This window comes from Aythya marila (assembly GCF_965140915.1).
Source record: "Aythya marila genome assembly, chromosome: 7".
NCBI classification, from domain to species: Eukaryota; Metazoa; Chordata; class Aves; order Anseriformes; family Anatidae; genus Aythya; species Aythya marila.
In genome coordinates this window covers 6,018,431-6,044,346 of record NC_139048.1, presented here as the reverse complement: position 1 = coordinate 6,044,346, position 25,916 = coordinate 6,018,431, and the positions used below count along the sequence as shown (strand labels likewise).

Sequence of the window (25,916 nt, the reverse complement as noted above, 5' to 3'; positions counted from 1 at the left end):
TCTTGCCCTGCAAGTGCTACTTCCTACATTTTCTTCTTGACTTCATCTCCACGGATGAGATCAGTGGAAAGGAAGATGGGGAGGGAAGAGCATGGAGATTGCAAAACATGCGGGGAGAAATGTACTTTTCCATGCATGTCTTGCTTGCTGGACTGCGCATTCCTCTTCCCCTGATGACAGTATTATGTGCTGGGTTTTGCTGGTAGCTAGGCAGCTACCCAAAGCAACAAATCCAGGTGCCAATGAAACTTTCCATTGACTGAAGTGGGTTCAAGGGCAGCAGTAACAACTCACAATTCAGTCTCTTCTGAGGCCACAACACAAGGTCCCATACAATATTTTTAACTGCAGATTATTCCAAAAGCTCTTTCAAAACATAATCTGTATTTCTTGCTGCATATCTGTACCAAGGATTTAGAGGGAAAATGGGTTATTAGTACCTAATTTACATTTTGTGTTTTATCCTTTCTGGCAAGTTAAATCTGTGGTCAATGGTTCGGCCCCAAATGGCCTTTCATTACTCAGGCTGTCCAGACATTCATAACCTTATGAGTCTTTACCAAAGAGGCTCATATTTGTGCCAGAAATTCTGAGAGAAGAGAGAGCTCATGTGGAATATGCATAATGTAAGAACTAAATGGAGTTCAAGGAAAGTAAGGTAATATTAATCCCTGATAAGCAGAGATGCTTGACTATTACAAACCATAAACTTGAGCAAAATATTTCAAAAATCTTATAAAGTCTATTTTCTTCCTTGTATTCTGATATTTCATGTTTGTTTATTTAGGCTGAAAAAAATAAATCCCTGGAGAAGAAGCTGCTTGTGTTTTGATTCCCATACAAACCTCAAAGATAGCATCACTGAATTTTCCAGTCAGGCCTTCTGAAATCACTGGGGCTACTCACAGACCAGGGCATCAGCAGGCAGGACAGAACTGGCTCTGTAACACATAATAAATAATTAAGATGCTCTTCCTTAAGCCGAAACTTCTGAGTAAGGATTGCTGTTACTTGGCGGCTGGGTAGCAGCATCGATTATCAAAGTTCCTTAATATTGCACGGTATGAGACTGGGATATTGCCTGAATTATGTAGGCTGAAATTTTCCATGCTGGACATTTTCTCTGCCATGTTTTTTTGTTTGTTTGTTTGAGAGGGGGGTGGATCATTTTGGTTTGGTTTGGTTTGGTTTGGTTTGGTTTGGTTTGGTTTGGTTTGGTTTGGTTTGGTTTGGGATGGAGGAAGGTGATCCAGGTGGTAAGGCCAGGACTTGTTAGGCCAGGAGGTAGGTGAGGTTTGGCTGGCCAGGGAATGTTAGATCTCCTTGGCCAGAGAAGCTGAGGGTGGGAATGGCCACGTGAGAGTGCCATAGGAAGAAGACAAATCATGGGGGAATGGCTACAAAACACTGAATTTAAGGGCAGGATCTCATCTTCAGACAAGACAAAACAGTCAGCCAGTATCTGCACATGCCTCTGATGAGGTATGTATCTCACCTCTCTCCAGTGTTTACGGAGGATGGTCAGCTAACTCAATTTACAGTTCCTTCGTCAGCTCCCAGCAGCACAAGTGAGTACTGTGACATCCCTATTTCAGCTCTGCTGATGTGGGTATTATTATGGGTGTCAGTGTAATGTAGTTTCTTTTCCAAAGAAAACTTAGGAAAGAGCTCAGAAAAATCTGTGTTAAAAGGACATTCTTAAAGTGACCAAGTCAAACATTCCCAGCCTCTTGGGTGAGCTTTTCCTAATAAGCAAGGGACTCTCAGAGTTGCTCCACAACATTTTATTTTTCTTTTCCTTTAAAGTTCCTTAAAAAATTAGGAAATCAAACATACAAAAATATGTGTTAAAATGTTAATATTTCTGGATGAGCCCCTAGCTGCCTCTATAGCTTAAATTCATATCTTTTTATATGATACAAAACTACATATTTAACTTTTTCCCCAGGACCCGTAATTCAATCAGTTCAAGAGATGGAGTTAGCCTCGGGATGAAACTGGGTTGTTTAATAAAGGAGGTTAGAATGACGGTCTTGATTTTATCATGACAAAAAGAGACGTGATGAATAAATTCAGGGAATTGCTGAAATGCTGAATAATACCAGTGAATTGCAGCAGCACAGGGAATTGTCTGGTGGGCAGAGCAGTTGAGTGACACACTGGGGAACTGGACAGGGATACACTCTGGTCCACCTAGGTCTTATGTGATGACAGGCAAATAATTTAAAACTTAAAAAGTTTTTCAGAGTTGGACTTAATTGTGCATTTTTCATTTTATGGGTATTTATCTGAGATTTTTGGGTCTCGGTGCAGCTGAAGCAAATGGAAGACTAGCTTTGAATAGAGTGAGTTTTGTATAGGGTTAAATACATGGAAAATCAAGTTGAACCAATCACTGAATACTTTTTATCTTAATATTCATATGTTTATGAACCATCTATAGTTCCCCATCTATAAAACCGGACTAATGACATCTTCTTCATCCCCCAGAGGTGGTGTGAAAATAGATCCATGAATAGGTGTGAAGTATTCTAAGGCTACAGTGGAGAATGCCACAGAAAGGTCCATGGGGAAATGAATCATTCTGTCTCCTGAGCAGGCCGACTGGTGTGCAGTAAATAAAGTCTAGGGCCACACATTGAACCAGAGGAGAAAACGAAGTACTGAATAGCTGCTCATTAAGTAAGCACTGTCCGTTCTGTGCGTTGAATGAGGCGAAGGTCCTGTGGGAAAAAAAACAGTTTGCAGTGATGTAATTAAAGACTGCACCAGAATGCGTGCTCAGTGAGGAATGGCATTCAGGCTACGCAGGAAATTTTAACTTCGGTTTTTCCTAGGTTTTGAGGCTTAACTTTGCAACCTCAGTCATGTTCCTTTAATAATTTGGGGTGTGTCAATGCAACACTACAGCTGAATTCTTCCTTGTGGAATATTATGTCTTTAAAAAAAAATAAAAAATCTAATCAAAAGTGAATGTGTTGCATTACTTCCTGTTTGCTTCCCATGCTGCTACGGTTAATTGCTTCTTTCCTGCGGGTGGAATGAAGACTTGAAGTCCAATGGCCTCAACCATGGGCTGCTTATTCAATGTGGCATGTAAGCAGCAGGGATTTCCTTGTCCCTGGCTAGAGACCTGCATACTTTACCTCTTCCATGCAAGTAGGATGAAATTAATCAGTGTTGGTTTTCTCAGCAAGCAATGAAATTTCAACCGCTGCAATGTCGGAGGACGAAGACTCCTCAAAGGGGACCGGGCGAAAATGCATGAATGAGAAGTTCCTGCCAAGACATGAACACAGCACTTGAGTGTGTCTGAAATGTTGGGCGCAGAGAGTAAATAAGCCCCATGACAGGTCTAGCCTAAATACCCAGCACTTCCATGGCAGGTAGCCCATACTTTCACCAACCTTGGCATCGCGACGACGATAATATTTTTGCAAGGATGAACTGCACTCGAACAATGTCTCTAATGTTTCAGTGTCGGTGCAAACATGCTCTCCTTTCAGATCAACCATGCGGCTCTTCTTTTCTATCCCCGTTTCCCCTTTTCCTTTCATAGAAGCCCATTTAATGTGGCTGTTGAAGAGGAAATCCCTGTCTTCGGCACGGTTCCTGGGCTCCCCTGGTGACTCAGAAAATGGTGCACCTCAATCCTGGGAGGTGTTAATTCTTAGCTGAGAGTGATGGTTCTCTTCCAACCTATTTCACTGTACTTAGTCTACCGATATCTCACCCTCACAGGAGAATCTGTGTATCTCTAGAGGTATAATTTTATGTGGCAAACTTGACCTCTGTGTTTTGTGAACTCCTCTGAGTTCAGTAATGAAGTAGCACTGTAGCCATGCAGATAGGCCACAGAATATTGCTGGCTAAGTGACAGCTTGCTCTAAACATCAGAACACCCAAAACCATCTACCTTACCTGTTCTTGAGGCCAACATGAAGGTGCAAGCACAAGAGGTTACAAGAGCCTAGGTGATTATTTTCCCTAGGATAAGTGTCCTAAGAGCACTTTGCCTTTGAGCATCACTTCCACCCTTGTGGGCAAAGAGCTGATGCTTCACACGGGGATGAGGTAGTGCCACACGACTGATAAAAGGCAATGTGAGCTGTTGCAGAATTTCCACAGGCAGAAATACATGTAAGACCATGCTTATTTCTAGCCCAATCCATTCGACCTATCTATGTGTCCTTCACCAGCATCATTTGGAAGCAGGTTTCTCAAAGGACAAATACTGAGTTGTGATGTTCCTCATAAAACACCAGTGCTGTTTCTTGCATCAGTTTGGTATAGAAGTTTACGAGATAATGGAATTAGATTTCAGTGTTGTTTTTTTTTTTCCAATTCTTCTGCTTTGTTTACCTAGCAGTGTGTGCATATCTCACGTTAATAACCACGAGTGAAGCAATGTCTGAGTGGGACAGCACTTGGCTGGAGGGGTGCTGGAGAACACTTCAGACATGTGTTAGGATCTCAGTGGTACTTCAGCATCTCTAGTACTTCAGTTCTGTCATGAAGTACCAAGGATGTTGAAGTATCATCTTCCATGTGAGAGGTAAAATTTCTAAACATGTTTTTATTTTCTAAATAATACAGCACTAATTACAAGGTGGACAGCCCTAGCTGAAGATTTTGATTTTGTCTTCTCTTCACCAAAATTCTTTCAGTAGCTTTGGAGATGGTAGTCTGGGTTTTTTGTTTTGCAGAGCTGAACACCATTATTTTGTGTTGCAGAATATTTGTGGTGGTATGTTGAAATTTAGGAATGAAAACATTTTGGAGAAAAACAGAAAAACACTTTATGAGGGTAAAATATTATTCATACAACATTGTGAAACGAAACAAAATATTAAAGAAAAATCTGATCAAACTGAAAAAATACAAATATTAGAATAACCTTTAGTATTACATAACTGCTTGTCTTGTTTCCCTATGTGAACTCAGTTTTCATGGGAATAATGCAGAAAGTCTCTTGAAAATTACATTTTCTTTTAAAATCTGCATGAGTTTATTCAAATTTCTTGTGTTCGGACACCAAGTGCCACGCTGTTTCCATCCATCTGAATAACATAGTCTGAAGAGATCCTTGGTACTGAAGACTTCTGTTAAGAAGGAGAGAAAAATACTTTCCGTTGGCAATCCCCTCTTGCACAGGTTTTTCTTAGAGTATTTGGGGTTTCTAAATGACTTTAAAATCTCTTTTTCACTGTTCATTTCAGTTTTACTCAGCAGCTCAGCTCCCTCACACCCACTCAGAGAGGGATGTCACTCAGCAGGCAGTCAAATCACAATGTGAATATAAACCAAGTCCAAGTCAGTGTCTGTTTTATTGCAAGTAGACCACTTGTACTTGGGCCAAAGATCCAGACAAGTGATAATTTAGCAACATTGTCACTGGTCAGTGACACCCCTTAAAACTGGTGAGGGTTGATTTTTTTCAGTGTATCATCTCTTTGACTATTTAGGTTAATGTTGAGCTTATTTTATAATATTTTTCATTTTTTAAAGGATTGGGATTGACAAACGCTTCCAAAAATAATTTGCCAGTGCAAGATTGTGGATTTCTCTTGCACTCAAAGTGTGGTATTTCAAAATACCACGAGGAAAAGTGACAGGAAAAAAAAAAAAGAGAGAGAGAGAGAGAGAGAAAAGTAAATTTAGCAATGAACATCTAAGAACATCTAGTATCTTGTTAAGGGAATCATTAGTAAAATGGCTGAGATGTTTAGCACTTACAGCAATTATTGAATAGCACGCTCAGTTAGTAATCCCTGTGAATAGCTTTATTATGTGCCTCTCAGTAAAGTGTGCTGCTTAAATATGCATTTGCAGAGTGACTGTGCTAGTGGCTATATATGTTCTACCATTTTATTGACCTGGATAAAGGTTTAGTCTTGATGGCTGCTTCAGTTTCTACCCAGGCTGGTTTAGAAGTCAAAGAGTAGTTTTGCAGAAGTCTTTTTGTCTTAAGAAAGCGATTCACAAGATGTCTCCTTTAGTTTCCTGGAATCGAGATGTTTATTTTGTGCTATGTACAACAGCAACAGTTCTTGTAGATTTCATAACCTTAAACATTCAAATTACAACTTTTACTGAAATTTTCTTTCAGCATGTATTACTCAGAATATCACCAGAAAGGAGACTAAATAACAGCACTAGACAGCAAATAAGTTAGGCATTTCAATCAAAATCTTCAAGACTGGACATAAAAGTCCCAAATAAAAACATATCTCAGTAGCTACCTCCTTTTAGGACAAATCATCCAGTTCTGTCATCCCAATACAAAGTAGGACAAAATGAGAACAACCAAGTGTTTGTTCCTCAGATTTCCCAGGGCGCTTCTGAGGTGAGCTTTCATATTTCTTTGAGGGATTTTTTCCGTTCCTCTGGCCTTGCCGCAGAGACATTGTTGAAAGCCGTTAAAGAAGATAAAGACAACCTCTTTTCTGGTCGGCACAATATTCGCAGCCATGGTGTGGGTAGCCCTTCCCCTGGGGCTGCCAAACAATCTCTGCATTCAAGCACCAGGAAGGATTGGTGATGATGCATCCTCTGTGATCAACACAGGCAAGTCTGGGAGTCCACTGCACCCTGAATAGTGCTGTGACCAGCCGTGAAGACAACAGTTCAGGCACTCATCAAAGTGAAACCTCATCAAAGGCATTGGTCCATGGGTATGTGCTTTTCAAGTGTAACTTATGCGAACAGTAACCAGCTTGTTAGTAGTCATTTGAATTTCTCAACTAGAAGCAGTGTAAGATATCTGTCCGCCTGTCTATCAGTTAATCAATCTGTCTCCCTGCACTTTTTCACTTTTTGTTCCCTTTCTATCCACTCTTGTTCCAACCGGTAGCCAAATGTGAAATAATTTCTGTTAAAAAAAGGATTTTAAAATATTCCCATTGCACATTCACAATTCAGATTTCCTATTAATCATGGTGTATGCACTTCCACTGTCATGTTCACTGAGAGACACACTGAGTGTTTTATTCATTTCAGTTGTGCTTGACAGAGGTGGGAGAGCCAGGCCCAATGAAAGACTCACTGAAATCAATGGGAACCTTTCCATCTGCATCCAAGCTTAAGCAGGCTTAAGATCACCTTCATTATTTGTAACAATTTATCATCTTTCCCTGCACCCAGTACTTCACACGACAATCTAGTTTTTGCTTCTGTGATTTAAAGTCTCTCCAATACAAATGGCAAGCTCCATTTTCTCAAGCTAAATGTACTCCTGACCCAGCAGCACCTGCTGGCTGCATTTGAACACAGGGCTTGCTCTGTGAAACGTGGAAATGATGCAGTTGCCCAAATGAGAATTTTTGAGACGATGCCAGGACTTTTAGAGGAGGGCTGTAATAATGTGCCCTTGGTGGGGATGTTTTCCTGACAAGTGCAGAGGGAGTGGATTTTGTTAGAACGAGAACTTGTCTTACATTGGAGAGTTGCTTTGGCTCAGAGCAGAGCATTCTGCCTTTGCTCCTGGAGCAAGGCTGGGTTACCAAATGTCTCTCCAGCCACGGGGACCCCACTCATGTTTTTGTATGCAGTGACTACATTGAGCGCACAGTGTCCCGTTTCATCCTCCTCCTGCTGCTACAAAAAAGGGTGGGTGGGTTCTTATCCTTCCTGCCAAAATCGTTGCCAAAATCAACAAAGCCTCATACGCATTCTGGTTCAGATACTCATGCAAACATATTTATGCGACTGTTTGCAGGATTTGACTTTCAAATAAAGTTCCGTGAGCAAAGCTTCAATACAGCTGCTTTCAAAAAACAAATGAGAAGTTCCGTATATATGACCAAAGTGTATTTAGCTGAGAATTTGTTACAATATTCTCCATATGTTTTTTTTCCATATTGGTCCAACTCTAAGGTTTGGACTAGTTCCCTCTTCAGTGTAATGCTGCTGTGATGTGTGGACTTTATCCCTGTAATTCCATGAAAAGAGTGGAAATAAGGAGAGTTATACAAAGCAAACACTGTCTGAATCTGAATAATTACATTAGATGTTCAATGATCAGGAGATTAAATTTTGTTTGTTTTAAAAAAGACAGCCTACAAGCAGAGAAAATTAAGTTGGCAGGGCTTAAAACCAGTTTGGGGTAATTCCATTGTCTTAAATAAGCTTGATTGCGTTTGTATTTTTAATTAATTAAACTTGGATAGTCAGTGCCAAAGCAACACTCACTGTACCGTCATAGATGAGGCTCTCCGAGGTTCTTGTAGAAAATCCTAAATTTAAGGGGAAAAAAACAGCCAAGGCCAAAAATACGTGTTTTCCCCAAGGCTTAATAGGCTAGGTCTAGAGCTTTCTCCAGCCACAAAGTGCTGGTTTTAGCCGCAGACTGGGAAGAGCTGCTGTTTAAAACAAGGAATCTATCAAGCCATTATCCTGTCACAAGGTCTAACAATTTCCATATTTTATTAAAAAATAAAGAAAACAGATGAAATATTTATCGTTCAAGGGAGTGCGCTTTTGCCACCAGGAATCCAACTTCATCCCAGCCCTTGGCTCCGGAGTTTCTGTCGTGCACCTGTGCAGTGCTGGCCGTGCCAAGACAAGCACTCTGCAGGACAGGGGCTGCGTCGTCATTTTTAATCTCTGTGAAGTGCCAGGTGAAGTTATGGAGCAGTATAGCGGTTAATGTATAAAAAGACTCTGCTGTGCTCTCTCGGACTAAATTTCCGCTCCAGGGGTTTGCATTGCACGTAAATAGCACGGATCCGCAGGGCTATCCAGTAGCACTCTGGGCTCACACACTTTAATATACTTATTCTGGCCACACTGCTTTGAGGTAGGGCAGTGCTATTAGCCCCATTTTATAAATACAGCATGCCGCTGAGGTCTGCAGTACGCAGAATATTATTTGTACTGGTACCTGAATTCCCACAGGAGTCTAGCTGCTTGTATTAGGCTTTTATAACATGACTTACTGCCACAGTTCCTGGGAATTTTTGAATGAGCTGAAATGAGGCATTTTTATTCCTGTCTTGTATTCTCTCACCATCTGGCTTGCCTCACTTTTAAAATGCATCACTGGAGACAGGGCACATGGAGAGTCCGCAGCATCTGAACAACAGGTTTCCATATACACACCAAAACACAACAAATCAGCAGCAACAACATCAAAACCCAGAAGAAGGAAAAAAAAATAAGAGAAAAGAAAAAGAAACTTGACTTCCATTGCTTCCCCCTTTTCTGCAACACTCCTGAGCAGTCACAACAACAAGATCCCTCGCTGTGTTCCTGCGTGTGTGCTTGGCCAGGTGCTGCAGTTCAAAGAACGATATCCTTGTTTCTTCTTCGGAAATGGGCCCATGTTTTCAGTTTCCCAGAGAAAGAAACCTGACGTGTTTCTCACTGCAAATATGTGGCTTTCCAGCAAAGTTTATGAAGTTCGGACTGGCTGTGAGATCTCCAGTAGAGAAGACCAGAGAAAAATCCAAATATAACAACTGGGTCTGCAGAAGTGTTAGCGTGGCCAGCCTTGGTGTCTTGCTTTTGAACACAAAGATTATCTTTTGTATTGAAGTGTATTTATTATAGATGGCAAACCAACTTTTGTTGAATGTAAGAGCTAATGTTCCAGCTTTCCAGCTTATTCTGAAATACAAGAGCAACACAGGCACTGTTAATAATGCAATCAAAGCAAGTTAAATCCTTTTAAAACATCCACAAAGGAGCCTTTGATAAGAAGCAACTTTCATCAACCTCAAAGACTAGACAGTTTAGTATGTTCTATGTTTATTAAGTTTATATGTAGGCAGTGGTAATTTCACTTGCAGCTGAAGAGCAGCACTAAATTATAAAACATGTTTTTAAGCCCTAGTGTTAGACTTGCTGATTTAAAATGAAAAATGTATTTTTATTAATGTAGCTCTAGATGGGGTTATTTGCTGTTTAAAGACACAATTTGTTTTCCATTAGTACCACTACTGGACACAAAACACACAAAACAATTCTGTATACTTTAAAGGCTTTGGTCTTTTTTTTTTTTCTCTTCTTTTTTTTTTTTTTTTTTTTTTTTTTTTTAGCAAAATGAAGCAAACTACTACAAGTACATACTGTACAATGGGCTGTAAGAGTCTGTTGAGTTCAGTCATGCAGCATGTTTTTTAATCTTGCTTTTAGTTCCTGCTTTTGTCCTTTGTTCAACTGAGTGCTCCTGTAAGAGAACTTATGTGTGTAAAGTTGAGGTGTGCAAAAAACCAGAACTGGTTTGGGATTTGGGCTGGGGTGGTTGGTTTCTATGTTAGCCGAATCCCCCCAAGTTTGAATGAAGATTGAGGCATCAATCACATTGCGAGTTTGAGGCATCTCTACTGAAGTTTCTACTGTTCTGGGGCTGGTGGGAATCACTTTGATAGGCCTCTGCACCTTGGAAAAATAAAGTTCTACTTTTGGTGTGCCAAAAATCTTTCAAATGGATTGCTAGCCAGTTCTGGCTTTGCTATGGCTTCCTATTGTCCAGCTCAGGACCTTTTCTTCCATGTTTTTGGTGTGTTTTCTTTGTTGTTTTGGACTAAAGCAGACTGGAGACAGCAGATGAATATTATACTTGGAACATCTACTTGAAAGATTATCACTTTGATTCACCTTAAAGAAAACAAACAGAAAGAAATGGAAAGGGAAGATGAGCTCAGTTCTTTTCCTGGATCCTTTTGAAACTCAAGCATTAGCAGGAAAAAGACCAATTAATTCTCACTGCACCCACTTTTGGGTTTCTAGGTGCTTGGGAGGGGTTTTTGTTTGTTTTTTATTTTTAGGCAGCAGAATTACATTGCATTTGGATCTTACTCAGGCTTAATCCAGGCTGATTTGATGCCAAGCAGAGAGGAGATCCAGAGGCCAAGAACAAATTTGCATGGTGCATATCTTCTTGGTGATTCTCCGTGCATTTCTTTGAAATACCTTCTCCTGGGACTCCAGTATTTTTAAAAGAAATGAAATGCTGCTTAACAGATAGTTCATAAGTGCAATCAGTAACCACACCAGCAAGGACAAACAAGCTGAAAAGGTGTTCCTGGCCTTTGTACACTTCATAAGTGAGATTTAAACTAAGCTCGTCACGCCCCACAGGCATTTCACAGGAGGAAGCCCCACCAGCTGATCACAGGTGTTGGATCAGCAGCCCTTCAAAAAGAGGGCTTCAGTCCAGAAACAGAAGTACGGCTTCCCAGAGCAGTCTGAGGGAAGGTTTCTCGCTTAGACACCTGCAGTTTGCACTGCGGGAAGCAATATCAGAAAAGACTGTTTTTTTAGCCAAGGGTCGTCACCCAGTTTCCAGGCTCACCACTAAGCCTATGAAAACCCACAGGTTTATGGCAAATGTGAAACAGGAGGAGGGACCTGCTCTCTCTGCAGACCATTGTTTATCACTGAAATTGCTGAAAGTGATATTTTGAGCCAATTAAGACAAAATATTTTCACAAGGTGCAGGGAGGTTTTTCTCTAATTAAAATATTAGGGTTTTTTCCCCTTTTACTTGAAAGTCAGAGATTTTATCAGCAGCTGCTTGTTTTCGTACATCATTTTGCTTTTTTATTTTATTAATGATGTTTTGACCAGTATGAAATTTTACTAACAGTACTGTTCTTTCTAGATGTGTGTTTAGGTATTTTTCAGAATAAAAAAATATCTGATGGGGAACAAATTTGGCCATAGACTTTGAATGCTGGTGATATTATTTGTGTACAGGTATTTGTATTTAGGTGTGTTCTGTGTGCTGACTGCTCTTTAAAGTATTTTAATATATGAGCTACAAAGTAAAGGAAAAATGAGTCAATAGAATTTATAATAAATATTGTTTCTCTTCAGAATGTTTATGATGGTATTTTATATAAAACCTTTTCATAAACATCTTAATCTATATAATCTGTGTAGTTACTCTGACAGGAAGAAAAATAGTTCATTTGCATGCCCACATTATTTACCAGTTATATTTTCTATATAAAGGGTTCAGCATCGGTGAGATGTGACTGTTGTTGTAGACGTTCAATCCACCCAGCTTTTCACCCCCGTTTTGGGTGACTTTGCAGGTGTTAAACAGGATTCTGCTGAAGCAGGAGGGTCCGACTACCAAAGATATTGCTCTCAGGACTGTTTTCGTTACACTTCATCATCATAAGCATATGGTTTCACTTCCAAGTGTTTAACATTTCCATTTCCTCAGGAAATCATTCTTTCTATTTTTTAAACTTTTGAAACTGGAGGGATATTTTTGCTGGCAGGCAGACCGAGCACGACACGGCGCTTAACCCCAGCCCGAGGGATCGGCCGGCTGTGCTACCTGCATCCCTCCTCGTCTCCTCCCTGCGCCCGCAGCTTCTCTCTGCAGCACTGGGTGCCTCAGCCAGGCCTCCGGGGAGCAGCGTCGTGCTAAAACACCTCTGCTTTGCTTCATTCCTTGCCTTTATAAAGCTATCCACTCGGTTTTCTGCATGAGCTGAGGGAGGTGGTTTTGTTCCTCAGTCCACTCCAGGGCCCGCACATCCCGAGAATGAGTGAGCGCAGGACCCTGTAGCTGACTTGGTGAGGTCAATGCAAAACCAGGGCCTAAGAAAATACTCCATGTCACCTACAAGGAATGAAAACAGTTGCATCATGTATTTATTGTCTGTATCAGTATATCCAGCACTTAAATGAACATTACCAAGGAGTGGATGGCTCAAGGGAACTGCTCTGGCTCTTGTGTTTTTGGAGATTATTTCTGGTATTTCCTTTTTCCTCATTACAAACGGGTCACCGTTCCCATGTGCTGGCCAAGTTATATACTGTAGAAGTATGTCTGTGCTCGTATCAGCTTTGTGTTTAGATTATCCACACATGTAATAGCATTCAGCTTCTTGTTTTCTTTTCCTGGTGTGTTACAAAGTACAGCCATTCAACGTACAATTTGCATGCTTGTTCAGCTGTTATCACTAGCCCTTCTGTTAGGAAAGTGTCCTGCAGTGGGTGTCACCATGTTATATCACCTTTGAAAAACTGCCCATTTTGTACTATCATTGACACCGGGCATCAAGAAACATGGTACAAGAGAAAGTGCAGAACAAACTGGCTGATTAATCATGTGTTTGTTCCTTTATCTTCTATTCTGTCACAAATCTGTGACTCAGACGGTCGCATTTTTTGCATGGCCTGTTTAATATTGAGGAAGGTTGCTGTGGGTTTGGGCTTCTAGAGGGATCAGGTCCTGAGAACGGTCAGGCTGTGTGCTACAGATATTTGGGTTGTGTGTTTTATTCATGCCTTCAGAAGAGTTAGCTCATCACGACAGCAGGAAACAGCCTCAGGCAGAGGGAGCTGCATCTCCAGAGCTCCCAGGGCAGCTCACCTGAGCTCCAGCTCTGCATGCTCTGGGGCACCGTGAGCTGATGTTTTGATGCACCCAGGCACTTCCCTACCTCCTTTGCCTACCTTAGTGCTGTACATGTCTGTGTGTTTTGTCATCTTCTCAGCAGGAGAGCTCCTAGGTCAAGCAGTGTGAACTTGCAGTGCTTGCAAGGACCCCCCAGGGCTGCTCAGCATCACATCGGGCTGGCTTGCTTCCTGACCCTGCCCGTCTGTGTCATGCAAACAAACCAGGGTCACGGGCTAGTTGCTGATAGTTAGGCTAGAGGTCAAGTTAAGATTTATGCAGTGATCTAGGCGCAGTTTTATTTGCTAGAGGCTGCCAAAATGTTGCAGTCTTCTGGATAGAGAGAATGAAGTTGTGATCCAACCTGGGCTGGCAGGAGCAGTCACAAAACAGTGCCGGTATATTGTCCCAGACCACTTCAGAAAACCCAAGCAGGGGGAAGCTGAATTAAAAACCATCCAGCCCCATCCCGTGCCTCCCTGCAAGTGCCTTGGAGGCAAAATCCTGAGGTATAGCCACAGCCACACACAAGCAGGGCGTTGCTCTGGCAAGGTCTGGGCCTGGGGTGCTTCTGCCATCGTACTGCTGTGTGGAGCCTGACTGCCATCCAGTCACAGGGGAGCAAGGCCAACGTGCCATGTGTCTTATCAAGAGGGATGTTCTGGCAAGGCCGAGCACGGTCCTCAGGGTACCAGCTGTGAGGAGAAGACCCTCAGCTGGGTGCCGCCGGGACAGCCGGGTGCCTACAGGATGTGTCCTGGGGTGGAAGGGAAGGGTGGTGGGACAAAGCAGAGGGGGAATAAAAGACACTGCGGGCCTGAGAGAAGTACCCAAGGCACTGAAAACTTGTGTGGGTTTAGTATGTCTGTTTGCAGTGTTATATTATGTGTTTAGAAGCTGGTTGTTTCCATAATAACAGCAACTGCCATATGGCAGCGAGGAGGGTGGTGAGAGGAACGCTTAAGGAAACACAGTATGTTGTTTGACATGTGTGTGCTTCTAAAGGAATAACGTGTCTCCAGCGAGTGCTGCTGCTCCAAACAGGCTGGGGGATCTGCTGCTCTCGACAAAAAAGCCCTCTCCGTTTGTACTGGTGTGATAGCAGTTAATGAGGCCGGCCCTTCTCCCATGTATTCCTGCATATAGTACCTGCAGTTGGTAAAGGACCTGCTTTAACAGCAGGATGGTTCTGGGTGCAGAAAAGACCCCACACAGAGAAAGACTTGTAAACATGACTGTTATGGGGAAATACTCTTCTGTAGAGGAGTGTTGTGCGAAGCTGGAGCCAGCTAGATGCCATGTACTCCATCCTTAGGTTGGTGCTCTGCAAGTAAATAGAAATTTTGAAACCTTTGAAAATATGTGTTTTGCAACAAGTAATTAGTATAGAGTGGATTCTACATTTCCAGAAATTAGGGTCACTTTAGTGCGTATTTGGGAAGGAACCAGGAAAGTCACCACGAATTACAACTTCTGCTCGTCAGTGTATGATTCACATTTCAGGGACTTGTAATTTGCTCCTCAAATTCCCGCAAACACTGCCCGTCTGAGTGGTACCTTTGCAGAGTACATGCAATTCCCCCATGGAAAAATGTGAAGTTATTCTTTCATAATAGCTGAATGGCTTTTGTGGGGCTTTTACCTACATCAGTTCTGTAAAATTGGCCTGTCTTGTTCGAGACTTAAGCTATTAATTATATTTGCATTTGGATACCTGAAACGTGGTGGGAAGAAGTCATTTCTAATCTGGGTCATCCTTCTGCACTCACTTTCAATGTTTTAAACTCCTAAGCAACCCCAAAGGCAAAGCTCTTCTCATTTTCATGCTTCTCTTCTCTTTATTGCCTCTAGAGAGAGATTACTGCAGCATATGCGAAAAGCAGCCGATCGGAAGGCTTCTCTTTCGGCAGTTCTGTGAAACTCGACCCGAGCTCGAGTGCTGCATTAGGTTCCTCGACTCGGTGGTAAGTCCCTTCTTGTGATATTTCGCGGTGCTTTGTGGCTCTGTGCCTCGGCAGCGAGCTGAGGAGCAGCGCTGGCAGGGCAGGAGGAGTGATGTCCTGCTCTGAAGGCACAGCAGTCACTGCCTGCCCCGACTCTGGTGGACTGACCTGTGTGATCAGCTTGGTGCTGTTCTGGAGCTCCATGCTCGATGGGCACGCAGCTCTGACCTCCAGAAGTCATACTGCCACGGGATGGGGTTTTATGTCTGACGCACCTGAGCAAGCTGCTGGAGGTGGAGGGGCAGCGCTGCACGCAGGCTTGGCACCAGTCTCAGGGGACACGAGCCACCGCAAAGGGAGGAGCCCAGCTCTGGGCTGGCAGAGCCTGTGTCAGGCCCAGGCACGAGCAGCTGGGTGGCAGCGAGTGACGTCTTTTGGTATCGGGATGTCTGCAGTGCTGGGAGGCACTGGGAGGAAAGGAAAGATGATGAATGGATTGACAAGAGGGGATGAGGAGTGTGATAATAATATCTCACTCTTACCAAGCCTCTTCATCAGTAGATTTCAAGGTGATTTATAAAGGGCATCCTGATCTTATCTTGTTTTTTTTTTTTTTTTTTTTTTTTTTTTTTTTTTTTCCAATAGAGGCATGAGCTATAGAAGTGACTTTATTGAGGTCACCAAGAAACTCCTGCCAAACCTGCTATTGAAGCCCAGCTCCATTTCCCTCTCTAGAGAGCTCCCAGCTAAACCAGCCACCAATCAGCCCCCACAGCCCCTGGAAGGACCTGATACTCATTCCCAACCTCACAGCATTTGGCCATGTGTAGTGCCAGCAGGAGAAGCTGCTCACAGTCCCAAAGTCCTCACTGGCTTGCTTGCTGGGAGCCTCCTGCAGGGTAGGGCGGTGAGGAGCCAAAAGGCTACACCCCACCAGGCTGGCAGATGAGCTGCCAGTTGTCATCACTGAGTGTGCATGGCCAGGGGACTTCGCTCTCTAGGTGGCACTAAGTCAAAAGCAAAGCAATGCATACCAATGGGAACAGAGTTTTTTTTTTTTTTTTTCTTTGTGCTGTGGTTGGCTATTCTGAAGTATAGGCAGATGTGGAGGTTACACTAAAGTTGTAAAGGTAAGAGTTTGGAAGAGGACATGTCATCACTTACAGCGTGTATTAGTACCACAGCACCTACAACAAATCTGCATCGCAGAAAGCATTGGATAAAGTTCTTTAAAATCAATTTCAGTTGGCATTTTCGGTACCATCACAACTTATAAAATCGTCTTTGAACTTCTGTAAACTTTTTGACTTGATTAACATAATTTAAAACATTCTAATGCTTTTTCTATACATTTTTATTAGACTCCTTTTGCAATTTGATTTCACACTCAGGCTGCTGAATCATAGCAATGTGTTGTAAAATTGGCATTTTCTTTACGTGGCTTACAGCAGTGCTGAAGCAGGATGACATTTGGCTTAAAGTGTTACTTGCAGTCGACATTAGGTCTCCATTCTACCGGAGTTACAAGTGCCAGAGCAACATGCTTCTGCAGAAGGTTAAAAACACTCCACCTTCTGCTTAACAGAGTGTAGAATTACCTGGCACTGAGCGATCAAAGAAAGTACACAATCAACTTCACAGGTAAACCAAAGGAGGACTTCATTTTCCCAAGTGCATGTGGCACACCCATTGCTAAATTGCAGCACTTTGACTCTTAGATATGAGAGGCCATTAGAGAATTCATGGATTCATTCATTTCATGATGTGAACTGATAGTCCTTCTCTGGGGATATACCCAACATCAGCTTGTTAGGGATTTCCACACGTCAGCAGAAAGTGTAGTGTTTAGCTTTAAATGACAAGCTGAAGCATTTAGCCTCATATTTCTTCAGGCTAAAAAAGGCAACCCTTCAATTAGCATGTCTATGGAGAGGTTTCTGTGAGAGGTTTTGGGTGGTCACAGCTTCCACCTTATATTCCTTGTGCTGGTTGTGATTTTCTCCAGTGGGAAGACTTAGCCATCGAGGGTCATGAAAGGACCACACCTGACAGAGTCTTCATGAGGTTGTGCTCAAGGCAGGTGGGCAGGAGGACGTTTTGGGTACCCTGCCCATGTTTATCTTGCATCCAACCATCATCTCCTAGAGAGGTGCCTGCCCTAATGAACCATCGATTTCATGAACAAAATGTTGAGCTGTGTGGAGGTCTGAATATTTGCTGTATTTAAAAGCTAATTGACAGCAGCCTCCTTTGTCTGTTGATTTCAAATTCTGTGCAAGTTTGTTCCCAGCCTGTGAAAATCCCTGTATTACCCAATGTTAAGGTCTAGCAACACAGCCCATAGCCATTAAATTGGATGATCGCTACTGAAATTCACCCAGCAGGGTGACACTGTGTTGAGTGAGTAGTGGGACTCAGGCCAAATCCTATGTTAGGCAAAAAAGTCCTGTAACAAGACCAAAAGTTTGACTTTACAGCCCTACTCTGAGACCACCAGGAATGTGAAACCTCTTGGAGACCACCTGCTGTAATAAGCTCCGAGCAGAAAAAGCCAAATCTTCTGCTTTCTTTTGGCTTAATTATTTTTCTAACATAAGATGCAAAACTTAGCTTTTCTTTGTTGTATCAAATTAAAAAATAATAATAATAATAGAGGTAAATATTTAGCTGCTCACCAGAGGGTCAGAGAGCTTTCTGTGCACTGAGAAGCTAGCCTACCTCTCTTTTACAAAAGGAAGGTGAAGCCAAGAGCACAACTAGGTGACTTTACCAGGTCATGCTGTAAGTCATGCAGAAGCCAGTAATTGATCCCTCCTCATTTTCACTAGTTTTTTCTAACGAGTGAACTCAATTGCCTGCAAAGAAAGCAGCAACTGGGACTCTTGGGAGGAAACCAGAAGCTGAGTCAGGCACCCAACAACCTACCAACGATTTCCATTTCCATACTTATGTTTGACCAAGTTTTGCAAGAACTCTCTCACCCCCTTGCTTCCAAAGGCTGGTAAAATCAGCCAGACCTTGCAGACCAGAGTGCATAAAGCAAAAAAATCTCCTTTCTGCTGGACATTTATTTCAGCTGTTAGGTGGAATAAGAAACCTGGTCTGATGTAGTCTCCTGCAAATCTAATTTTAGCAGCATCTGGTGGTAGTTTTTTTTTTTTTTTTTTTTGTCTGTACTGTTAAGCAGTTGTTAGGCTGGCTTTCTGAAGAAAAAAGAATTTGTATCATTGCATTCTGCATGTGTGTAGGTGTGCATCCGCTAGTTCCTTCTAAACCTTGTGACTACCTTGGCCAATTTCAGCCAGTAACTGAGATGAAAGTGCCCAGAGACATGAGGTTTCTGCCTGTCTTCTGAGAACAATGCTCAGGAAATCACAGTCTGTAGTAAAATGGGCTACAGCAATATGTGGTTTGTAAGCTGTAGGTCCCCACATTAAATGATAAACACGATAAAAAGGAAGATCCCCAGGGCCTTGCAGTGGGGTGCTGGTGGAGCTGTGGGGTCAGTGAGTGGCCGTCAGCATGGCCGTCCATCTGGGAAACTGGGCAGTGGTGACCCCCTCTGCTAGGCCACACTAATATTATAAGGACAGAGAGCCATCTCTTGTGGGTATCGTGCAAACAGTTTCATGACTTCACTAGATAAAATATCTGGTAAGTACCAATGGTTACAACTTGTGCTTCTGAGTACGTGTGTGATTATACACACTGCATGCTTATCTCTGAGCACATAAACACGGAGATCGCCCATGAGTAGTTCACCAAACTCTTATGTAGCCATTCGGATGAACGAACTGTGCAAACATCATCTATTATCATTAAACGGAGCTGTTTTATGATTAAATCAGCTCCCCATAAGCCCTTAACAAAGAATTCACACACAGCCCCAGAGCACACTTTGCTGTGCTTACAAATACTTCAGCAACGTCACGGAGCATGGTAGCTGTCGAAGGACAGACATTACAATAAAGTGCTGGGGGATTTATTTCCCCTGCTAAGAGGCAGTTCAGGGAGCAGGTCACCTATTAACAATGTTTTCTGCCCAGCCAGACTGTCCAGCAGCACAAGAGGTGGCACTTCAGCAGGGACCCCCCTCCTTGTGTCCCCTCCTCAAAAGGGGGGCCAGCTCCCCACATTTCCCTCTCCTCTCTTCTCCTTCGACTTTGGTGTGCCCTTGTAATGAAGACCTCACTGCAATCCCATTGATTCCCTTTCCTGTTTTGTTTACACGCACTCATCATTTCTGAATGTATAATTTTCATTCTCAGGGGATGGTTTTTAACAGGTTATTGTGGACTAGATTTAGCCTAACTGGAGGGAGCTGGCAGCAGAACATGGTTAATTCTGGTCAAGGAGAATGAAACATGAAGTTATTTTCTCTCTAACCTGGACATTGCCATTTTTTGCATTGAAGTGTATGAGATGGAGGAAAATAGCCCTGGTGCCTCTCCACGTTGGCTCTGCTGATGTTATCTGGGGCCGGGGGTGAGGGGCACCATCACCTCGGGTGGAATTTTCAGCTGAATGCTTCACTAGACATTACCCTTATCTGGGGTAAAAGGATGAAAAAGCATCCATTTAGTGCCATTTGTAAAAAACGTGTCTCCCTGTTAGGGAGGTTTCGTTTGGTTAAGTCCCTTGCATGGTATATAAACCATCTGTGTATGTGTGCCTTAAAGCTGTTCAAGGCTTTTTCCATCAGAAATGCCAGTTTGTTGATATCAACAAACTCATTAACTCAAAATGTGTTTTTAAACAGTCAAAAGGGCTCTTTTTTGCCCTGCACTTAAACATGAAAAATGTGGTTTCAAGTTAACTTTTCATTTAGAAATGTGAGTTATTATGAATCCCAGCTGTTTGGTTTTTGCCTTCCAATTTTCAGTCACAGATTTTAAATCTCAGCGGAGGCAAGTGCAAGGAGGGTTGTTTGAGCACAGGAGCAATAACAGGGCAGAAATCGGAGTCCAAGGGAGGAGACAGCAGGCACTGCAGCAGAGAGAAGCTGATTATAACAGAGGAGGATGCTGAGAAAGTGAGGGTATGAAATTGGGGCCAAAACACCAGCAACATCCTGCAGGTGCTCAGGAGCTGGCTCCCCTGCTCCTGACTCCCACTGAGAAGCCTGAAACTGCTCTGGTGGAAGCATCCATTCCCAAGTCCATCTCCTGTTAGGTACAAGGGGCTGAATCCTGTGGCTGTGCCTTACTGAACCAGGTAACCAGCAGCTACCTGCTGTGGGCGAGAGTCCACCTGGATCCAGAGTGATCCCTTAGGCTCTGTTTTTCATTTTTCACAGAGTTTTAAGCCATACAGTTTCAGGAGCTCAAAGAAGGTTTAGATGAAAGTCAACGACTGGATAAAATGATGTGGTGGAATTAAGGTTGCTCTTGTGAACCTCCAGTGGACTCTGTGCCTCAGCCAACAGAGCAGACTTCCATCCAAAGTGCTCTTTTTTGCTCAGTGCTCTGGCAATGTTGTCTGTTAGTTGCAGTCACTCCCCAGCCCTGTCTTGGCCATTCATGAGCTCATGGCCCCATCCCAAAGAAGGCCACCAGATGGATTTTGCTCCTTTTCCTGGAGGAAGCATATTTTCCCATCCCAGCTCGTGTGGCTTGTCCCAAGGGTGGCTGTTTCAGAGGGAGAGGCTCTTTGCATGCCCAAGTGTCTATTTAGCCAGGGTTGCTTCTAGGGAAGCAGGAGCCACCTAAATAACGACTACCTCCATAGCAGGAGCCAAAAGACAAGTTAGCAACAAATGGCGGCCAGCCCACATCCTCTCGCCACTTGGACTGAAGGAGCCGTGCCTGGCCGCTGTAGGAGCCTTCCCTGCAGCTCGTCCCATGCAGTCAGGGTGATCGTAAATCCTCCTCTCCTTTATGAGCTATGAATAGGGCCCTGTCTGACCTAACTAGGGCATGGAGAAGCTATTAGACTTCAGAGCGGGAGCCTTGAAACACATGCCTGGATTCATCAAAGGAATAATGGAAAATATTTTGCTCCACGTGGATTTTAGCTAACAATGTTATTTCTAGCAATTAGGGATTTTCAAACTGTAGCCGCGCTTTTGAGTATTGTGGAAGAAGGGGATGTATTTGTGATTTAAGCACAAGATTGAGAGTCAAGTACTTTGGTACGCTTCCCAGGCATGCACAGAGGGAACATGGGGAAGCCGCTCTGTCTCCCTGCGTGTAATTCTTCCTGCAGTAGCAGTCCATGGCTGAAAGCACACCAATAACTGGAGCCGAATAACTCGAAAGTGGCACTGAAGGGAGAAATAATAACAAACTTAGAAACAAAATGAAACTGGCTTCTAGAATTTGAGCTACAGTGAAATCAACACTGTTCACAGTTAGAGTTTAGAGTTCCTTTTCACACCTTTACTTGTCTGTCACTTCCTACCTTTACCACCATCCTGTAGCATCTTCTGGGAATGTCAAAAGTATAATTGAACTTTCGTTTTATTCCTTCCCAACTATTTTGAGATAGAGTTAGACACTGTGCGTATGTGTGTGTGTGCTTTTAGCTCTGCATATGTTGAATTCCATCAGGAAGTGCATTTTGAAACACTGATCCAATTACTGCTAAAATTCTGTCTTCTTCAGATCTGTCCTGATTTGCTTACTGTTTTACAGTTTATGGAAAATTTGCTTTTGTCCAGTGTAGGACAAAGCATTAGACTTTCAGTCCTGACATAAAACCCCTGGTGACTGCTGTTGTCAAAGGTTTGCATTGCCAAATAATATCTTCAGCAGGGCAAGAAGATTTCTGAAGCACTTTGACCCATATTGGTACGTGGACACCACTGTTATGGAGCAGTGATACTTGTTATGAAGGCACTGATACTTGCCTAGCACTCACCATACATACATGCATATTTGGCATTTCAAATCTCCATCCTGCAAGACTCAAACTGATGTAGCCTCTCTGATCAGCATTAGGTAATGGGCACAGATCCATTAAGAAATCTGGTAGCCCAACTTCTTTCAGCCTTTTCAGAATAGTATGGCAGAATATTCAGAGTCTCAAAACAACTGAAGGAGAGAAAAGTGGTCATTATTGGGTAATTTGTAAGTAACTTTGAGTCGAGGACTCAGTAGATCTCCTAGATGCTTCTATGACAAGGCAATACTAAGGAGTTCTTCTTTTTTGGCAGTCTTCTGCACAGAAAGCTATGCTTAAATACAATCATTTTCTCTTAAAATCTGTTATTTCAGTTATCTTTTAGATGAAAAACTCCTAGTCTGTGTATGAACCCAACTATAATCTGTAAAGGCCAAAATCAGATGCAACTCTGACCTTTCAAAAAAAAATTGTTCTTTCTGTTACCCTTGCCATTGCTTTATGCCCTAGCAACGACTCATGGAGAAAATTTCTGTTAAGATCCCATAAACAGTTGAGAGCATCTGTGCTTTAAGAGCTAAAATGACCCATATTCAGATACCATCTAAAAGGACAGGAAATTGGATGAAAGATGTTTTTTTAAACCCTTGTAATAAGTTTTATGAGAACATAATCGGTTCATCCCCAAAATGGCCACTAAAAGAGAAGTGCTGCTCTTGTGGATTTTAGCTTTCAGTACATTTTTCATCAGCAATACATATATATATTTTTTTACTTCTATTTTTTGCGGTCACTGTCATTTCCCAAACCAAGTCAGATCGTAATTCTAGACTGTTCAAGCAACCTGCTAAGTATATGTATAAATACATAGCTTTAGACTTAAGCTACAATAGCTAAATCAGCACTGGCCAGATAGACGGGTAATAGTATTATTACTACATTGTGGTTTTCATGTCATTCCTGGGTCTGCTTGGCGAGGGTATCCATTACAGCCTTCCTTCAGATTTATTGTATCAAAGTCACAGCAGTGCATATGTCTTTGAGCGGGCAATAGTTCTGAAATTTGTTCTTCCAGGTGTTTGCCAGTTCAGTCTGATTTACCTTTTTTTTTTTTTTTTTTTTTTTTTTTAACTTCCTCCTCATTTATCATCTCAAACAGCTTGTATTGGACCAGGTTACTTAATTGGTTTGGCAGGATTTTCTAGGAACCTTTTTCTAATACGAGCAGTCATGAAAACTGCTAGGCTGACTTTTTTTTCCTGGAAAATCTTTTGATCCTAAGGCTAAAGCTTTGTACCCTGGGCAGTGCCAAGTCGGAATGTCTCTAAGAATTTATCGTTATCATTTAGTAACTGGGACTTCACGCAGCATGTTTTTTCTTCAAATGCCTTCCATGATTACAAAACTTTAACTACAGTGATTCATGTCTTAGTGGTACACAAATAATACTTTGCTTTATTTGCATCCTGAGAAATCTGCTTAAGAAAGCAGCTCTCAAGTCTGCCTTCTGGAGAGACTGAGTCCAGGATCATGAAAAGTGATGGAGAAATCTTTCTGCTTTGCAGAAGGAGTGTTAGACCAAGGGAAGATGTAAATTAGTAGAAAAGACCCATTGTTCAAAAAAAAGGCAATCTACTGAAGGAATTCACTTGGTGCTTGAAATACCACAGTGGCAAGAATTAACAAAAAATCACCTTCTCTAGCACTGTGAGAAATAATTTTACCTTTTATATACAGCTTCCCTTTTTTTTAAAAAAAAAAAAAAAAGTTGATGTCTCTAGTTACTGGGTGTTTTCTGATCACTGTCTTGGCAAGGCTATAAAATATAAAGGAATTAAATTGTGTGGTGTTAATTAAGATACATCCTCTCAAAAAACATATCAGTAGGGTTTGTTCAAAATATAGTGGAAAAGTTTTAAATGGATTGCGTGTATGGGTTTTACTTCCATCAGAAAATGGTATTTATTCTCCAGATTCTTTAGACAGAGTGTTCAGTTAAGGCCATATCCAAAATGAAGTTATACTGCTGAAATATGAGTGCAAATATTGACAATTTCTTTATATCTGTTCCAGGCAGAGTATGAAATTGCTCCAGATGAAAAGCTGGGAGAGAAAGGAAAGGAAATCATGATGAAATACCTCACCCCAGAGGTAAGGGGCAGCCAAAGTGGTGTTACGGAAGGAATGCTGCAAGGCACACCTTTGCTAAACAAGGTTGTTATTAGCTTTGTAATATAATTTTAGAGTCCTAAAATTTATGGTGGCAATCTCCAGTGTATAAACCTGCAAGTCTTATACAAACACTCAGAGAGGAAAAAAAATGTATTTCAATCCACAAATTGGTTTTTAAGGATGCACTTGAGTTTACTAGGAGCTTAATTCTTCTGAGGATGAGCAGGGGGCTTCTCTGGTCTCTTCATTACGTGTGAAGCTCTACATCTGTGCTGTATGGGAAGACACCTTCACAGCTGTTATCAACAGCTGCCCCAGTTATTTCCTATCTGGTTCAAAAGCAGAGATGTTTCATATACAGCTGTGTAGAAGACACCAGCAGAGATGGTCTTTGATAAAAAACACCTTGGTACAGTAATACCATTCCTTCCCCTACCAGTTGCCCCAGGGTAACCACGAGCATGCAAGATTGAAATTGTGTGATGGGTTTTGGAGCTGAGAGGTGATATTGCCAGTTCTTGTTTCCACCCCTGGCAGTTCCTGACTGTGGCATCTTCGGGTTGTCAGAAGGAAAGGAGCTCGTGGTCACAGCTTTGTCCACAGGGTGGCACTCCGACCAGAACTACGGATTCTCTGCAGGAATTTTGGACAGGCTGCACTGAGACTTACCCTTTTGGGGTTCAATCATTTGCTGGCCACATTTAACCTTTGCACTAAAGTCACTGCCAGTAAGCAATAAACATCCAACTTCAAACACAAGAACAATCCTAGGATTTTTTCTAAGTTGCTTTAATAAGAGTAACCAAGATGTACAATCACTGCTTCAACTTTTTTTACAAGTGAAATACATTTGACCTTCAGGAAAATAAATTGCATTTTTGGCAGATGTCTTTCTAAAGCATTTAAATGGTACAATATGTTTTGGAGGTGCAGGGGTAGAGCAGACCACTCTTTTTTTCCAGTCATTTTCCTACAATAAATTTCAGTGCATACTTTCAGTTATCTCAGGCTGCATTTTGGGATCTGGTTTCATTTACTGTGCCTGGCTAGTTTCATATGCAGCCATTTAGCACTGCCAGCGTGAGTTCCTGCTGCCCATTCATTAGGGACATGAAGTTCTACTGGTTTTCATCCACTGAGGTGACCGTTTGTCTTAAAATTTCAGAGGAAAGAGGAACAAATACAGAGGGAAAATGTTTCCCACTGCTCTAGTCATCGTCAGGAAATGGAGAAAGGCATTTTGCTGGTATCAGGGATACTGAAGTGACAGGATAACGCTGTTTAGCTTCAGCTAACTGCAGCTGGTCTTGGTGCAGGTTTCCAGATGCCAAAACCCTTCAGTGCTGTCCCGTTGTGCTCCTGCCATCCCTGTCCATTTCCCAGAAGCCCCATAATGCAGCAGAATCACATGGAGTAGTTTAGTGAGGTCAAGGACTGTGCAGCGAGGACCAAGCTGAGACCAGTTGCTTCTTCATTAAGAAAAAATGGTGGTGTTGCAGGAAAGGAAATTAATGGGACTCCAGAGCTGGCATTTCCATTTTCTGCCATGCTCTACACTTCATGTTTGACCTGCATGCCTGATTTCTCAGTACTTAAAATGG

The 25,916-nt window shown here is 42.3% G+C and overlaps 1 protein-coding gene across 2 annotated transcripts in view; it reads left to right on the top strand.

Moving 5' to 3' along the window:
- The window catches only part of GRK5 (G protein-coupled receptor kinase 5), a 165,200-nt gene that overhangs the window by 88,687 nt on the left and 50,597 nt on the right, over positions 1-25,916 (top strand). For both annotated transcript variants that reach the window (XM_082765183.1, XM_082765184.1), the window contains exons 3-4: positions 15,212-15,324; positions 24,217-24,294. In XM_082765183.1, coding sequence (XP_082621309.1) covers positions 15,212-15,324; positions 24,217-24,294 — 191 coding nt within the window. The remainder of the gene's footprint in view (positions 1-15,211; positions 15,325-24,216; positions 24,295-25,916) is intronic.